At 54.3% G+C, this 3,135-nt stretch overlaps 1 protein-coding gene across 3 annotated transcripts in view; it reads right to left on the reverse strand.

The window, feature by feature from the left end:
* Nucleotides 1–365: 365 nt before the first annotated feature.
* Kcnj9 (potassium inwardly rectifying channel subfamily J member 9) overlaps nt 366–3,135 on the reverse strand; it is an 8,754-nt gene continuing 5,984 nt past the window's right edge. For all 3 annotated transcript variants that reach the window (XM_031390052.1, XM_031390035.1, XM_031390044.1), the window contains one exon: nt 366–3,124. In XM_031390052.1, coding sequence (XP_031245912.1) covers nt 2,793–3,124 — 332 coding nt within the window. In that variant the 3' untranslated portion in view covers nt 366–2,792. The remainder of the gene's footprint in view (nt 3,125–3,135) is intronic.

The raw sequence follows: 3,135 nt of genomic DNA on the forward strand, positions 1-3,135 counted from the left end.
CCCACGTTCACAGAGCTCTCAGGGAAGAGCTCTCCAGACTGGGGCACACCCTCCTCTGATCTCTTTCTCCAGGTTGAACTAGGCTTGGACCAGACTCCTCCCATCAGGCCCCGGGGCCTCAGTCTTTTTCCTCCTGACCTTAATTATTCTCCACAGCAGCTGAATAGGAGCCTCAGAACACAGCTGCCTACTTAGGGACAGCAGCCGTTGGGAGGGCCTGTGTCCTCTGTGTACACAGAGCCACTGCATCTGCTTACATCTGATGCCAGGACTTGCTTCCTGGCTAGCTGCAGCTCCCTGCCTAAAGGGTTCTCCGGTCTTAAAAGCCTCGGCTGTTCTATACTTCCAGCGGCATCCAGTCTACCTTTTTTCATTCAGTAATTGAAAAATTTATTGAGCATTATCGAGTTTGCCACATACCATTTTTTTTTTAACAGATAGGGACACGGAGGCCCAGAGAAGTAATGTGTCTTGCTGAGAGTCACAGAGGTAATTAGTGACAATCAGCATTGGTGCTAGAACACAGGTCTCCTATCTGTGCCCTGGACAACGGTGCCCTGAGTGACTCCCAGGGACAAGCTTCAATGTCTCTATTCCAGTGCTTTGTATGTGGGTGCCAAGCCCCGCACCCCTCTAGTCTAGACTCCACATTTTTCTCTGAATTCAAACCCTGCTCGCTCCCTGTGCTCGGGTCCAATATGTGTACGTGGGACCCCGGCAGACACATGCTCACGGACCTCATCTTTCAGAGTGACCCAGCTGGTCCCGAAACCTGAGTCCATGGCTAGACAGAAGGAGAAGCAACAGACAGCTTGAGTCCTCTCTGAATGGACCCACGCTGAGCTGGGCACTAGGAGGGAGGCACAGTGCCCCCCCCCCCCCATGTTGGATGCCGGCTTCTTAGCCTGAGACAGAGCAGCAGACTTTTTATTCAAGGGCAGGGATGGGTGTAGCCAGGGCCAAGGTTTGAACCAGTCCCATCAGAGGACATATTCACTTGGGCTACACATAGCTCCAGGGGGCCAGCCAGCTTCAGGTCCCTTGCCATGCCTTGTATGTCACTGTCCCCCTCACCATCCCAAGATGACTGGGACAAGACCAGGATGCAGTGGAGGCGGGATAGGAGTGTGTATCTCCAGGGTTCCCTGTCCTGGGAGGACAGGTGGCAGACAGCAGACACCTGCAAGTATAGGCTCCACTTTCTCCCCTAGCTGGTCTTGCCTTGTGAGTCTTACAAGGGAGTCCTTTCTGCTGAAGCCCGTTCAGCTGCAGCTCCCCACTGCCTTCTCAGGGGTCCCCAAACGGCCTTCTGCTGTCTCTGTTGCCCTTTCAGATGCCTCTGGCCAGTTACCAGTGATGTTTCCGTTCTTGGACCCAAAGTTAAAGCCCTTCAAGCCTGGACCTGGGTCCTCTCTCCCCACCATTTCCCTTCTTGTTTCTGTGTTCCTTGAGGATCCTGGGATGCTTTTCAGCTCCTCCAGCTTCTCCTCCGCTTAGATGCCTCATCCAAATGTCTGTCCCCAGACAGACAGTGTCACCATGATCTGGGAACCTGTTAGCTCTGGGAACTAGTTAGACGTGCAGATTCTTGGTTTCCATCCCGGACCTATTGAGTCAGAATGCTGGGAGTGGGGCTGGTCATCTGTTTTAACAAGCCCATCCAGGTGAGTAAAGCTTTGTAACTGCTGGCTCCCACCGTTCCCTACTGTCTTACTCAATCCTTAGCTTCCTGCTACTCATGCCCTCTCACTAGTGGCTATAACCGCTTGTGTGGGCTCCTAGTGTGAGCCATACTTCCTTCAGTTGCTGGGGGGGGGGTATTTCTGACCTCCACCTGTGCTGTGCTCCAGTGTTAGGAACCAGGTGTTTGAATGTCACACCTGACATTTAATCACTATTCTGAATGAGCCCCTGCCACTGTGCCCCAAGGATAAACTACTTTCCCCAGGGATCGGGGTTCCCTCATAAAAACCCCTCATTAAGTCTCTCCCATGGCCTTTCTTCTGCCTCAAGAGTCTCTCTTTCTGCCTTCTTGCTTCGGTGGCAGTACCTGTGAGGTTTCATTCCTCTCTCGCAAAACAGTTGTCCTTGGGTCCCCCCAGGCTCTGCTCCAGGGCCCCTGCACAGCATCTACCCCCATTGCTTGTTCACCTGTAACCCGAGGATTAGGGCCTTTGGTACCTTTCTGACTTATCACCGTGGGACAGTGAAACTGGGGAGGGCACCCACATCTGTGCCCACCTCCACCTTCTTCTCTGTGGCCACTTTGTCTAGTTAGGCAGGCGTGTCACACGTAGGGAGGCCAGTTCAGGAGGTGAGTGAGGACTGCAGTCCACCTGACAATCAAGTCTGCTCCCTGAGCCCTGGTTTGAGGCTACCTATATCATCTGGAAGAAAAGGGTGCCCGTAGATTTTCCACAAAGGTGTGCTGCAGGGGATGTTCACCAATTGCCGATCCATTTACCATCCAAGCTCTCCACTGGCTGTCTCTATCTGCCCCACTTTTCCAGTCATCCCCCATGAGCCCATCCTCCTGTCCATCCATCCACCTATGAACAGAGGTGAAGGTCAAACACAGACAGACTGATGGGTTCTCTCACCCCCAACCCTCTTCTTCTCTTCAAAACCAGGACCTCGTCCTTCCCTACTGGATCCTGGACTCAGCCGGCCTCTCCCAACTTTAGCCATTCCTTGGGACACTGCCTGCCTCCTCTTCTTCCATCTCCACTCTGCAGCTTCCAAGTACCTGTGTCTGGCCCCCTGGTCTGCCACAGGGGGTTGGAGAAAACCAGTCACACCTTGGATTCACTCTCTGGGGGAGGCAGGCAGCCATTTTGCTCCTTGTCGGCTCCATCTCCCGCACCTGCGCCCTCCCCAGCCCCTTCTTCCTCCACCTTCTCATCCAGCCTGCTGGGGATAGACCAGTAGAGATGGGCATCGAGGCGGGCTGCGGCTTCTGCCAGTTCCCGAGCACTGCACGAGGGCGTGGGCACCTCAAAGGTTTCGTGGAAGCTGGCGTAGTCCACCTCGTAGAAACCATCCTCCAGGGTGAGCACGGATGTGAATCGGTGACCCCACAACACTTCATCTACCAGGTACGAGCTTCGAGCTTGGCAGGTCATTCCTGGGGGTGGG

The sequence above is a fragment of the Mastomys coucha genome, unplaced genomic scaffold (genome assembly GCF_008632895.1).
Source record: "Mastomys coucha isolate ucsf_1 unplaced genomic scaffold, UCSF_Mcou_1 pScaffold1, whole genome shotgun sequence".
NCBI lineage: Eukaryota > Metazoa > Chordata > Mammalia > Rodentia > Muridae > Mastomys > Mastomys coucha.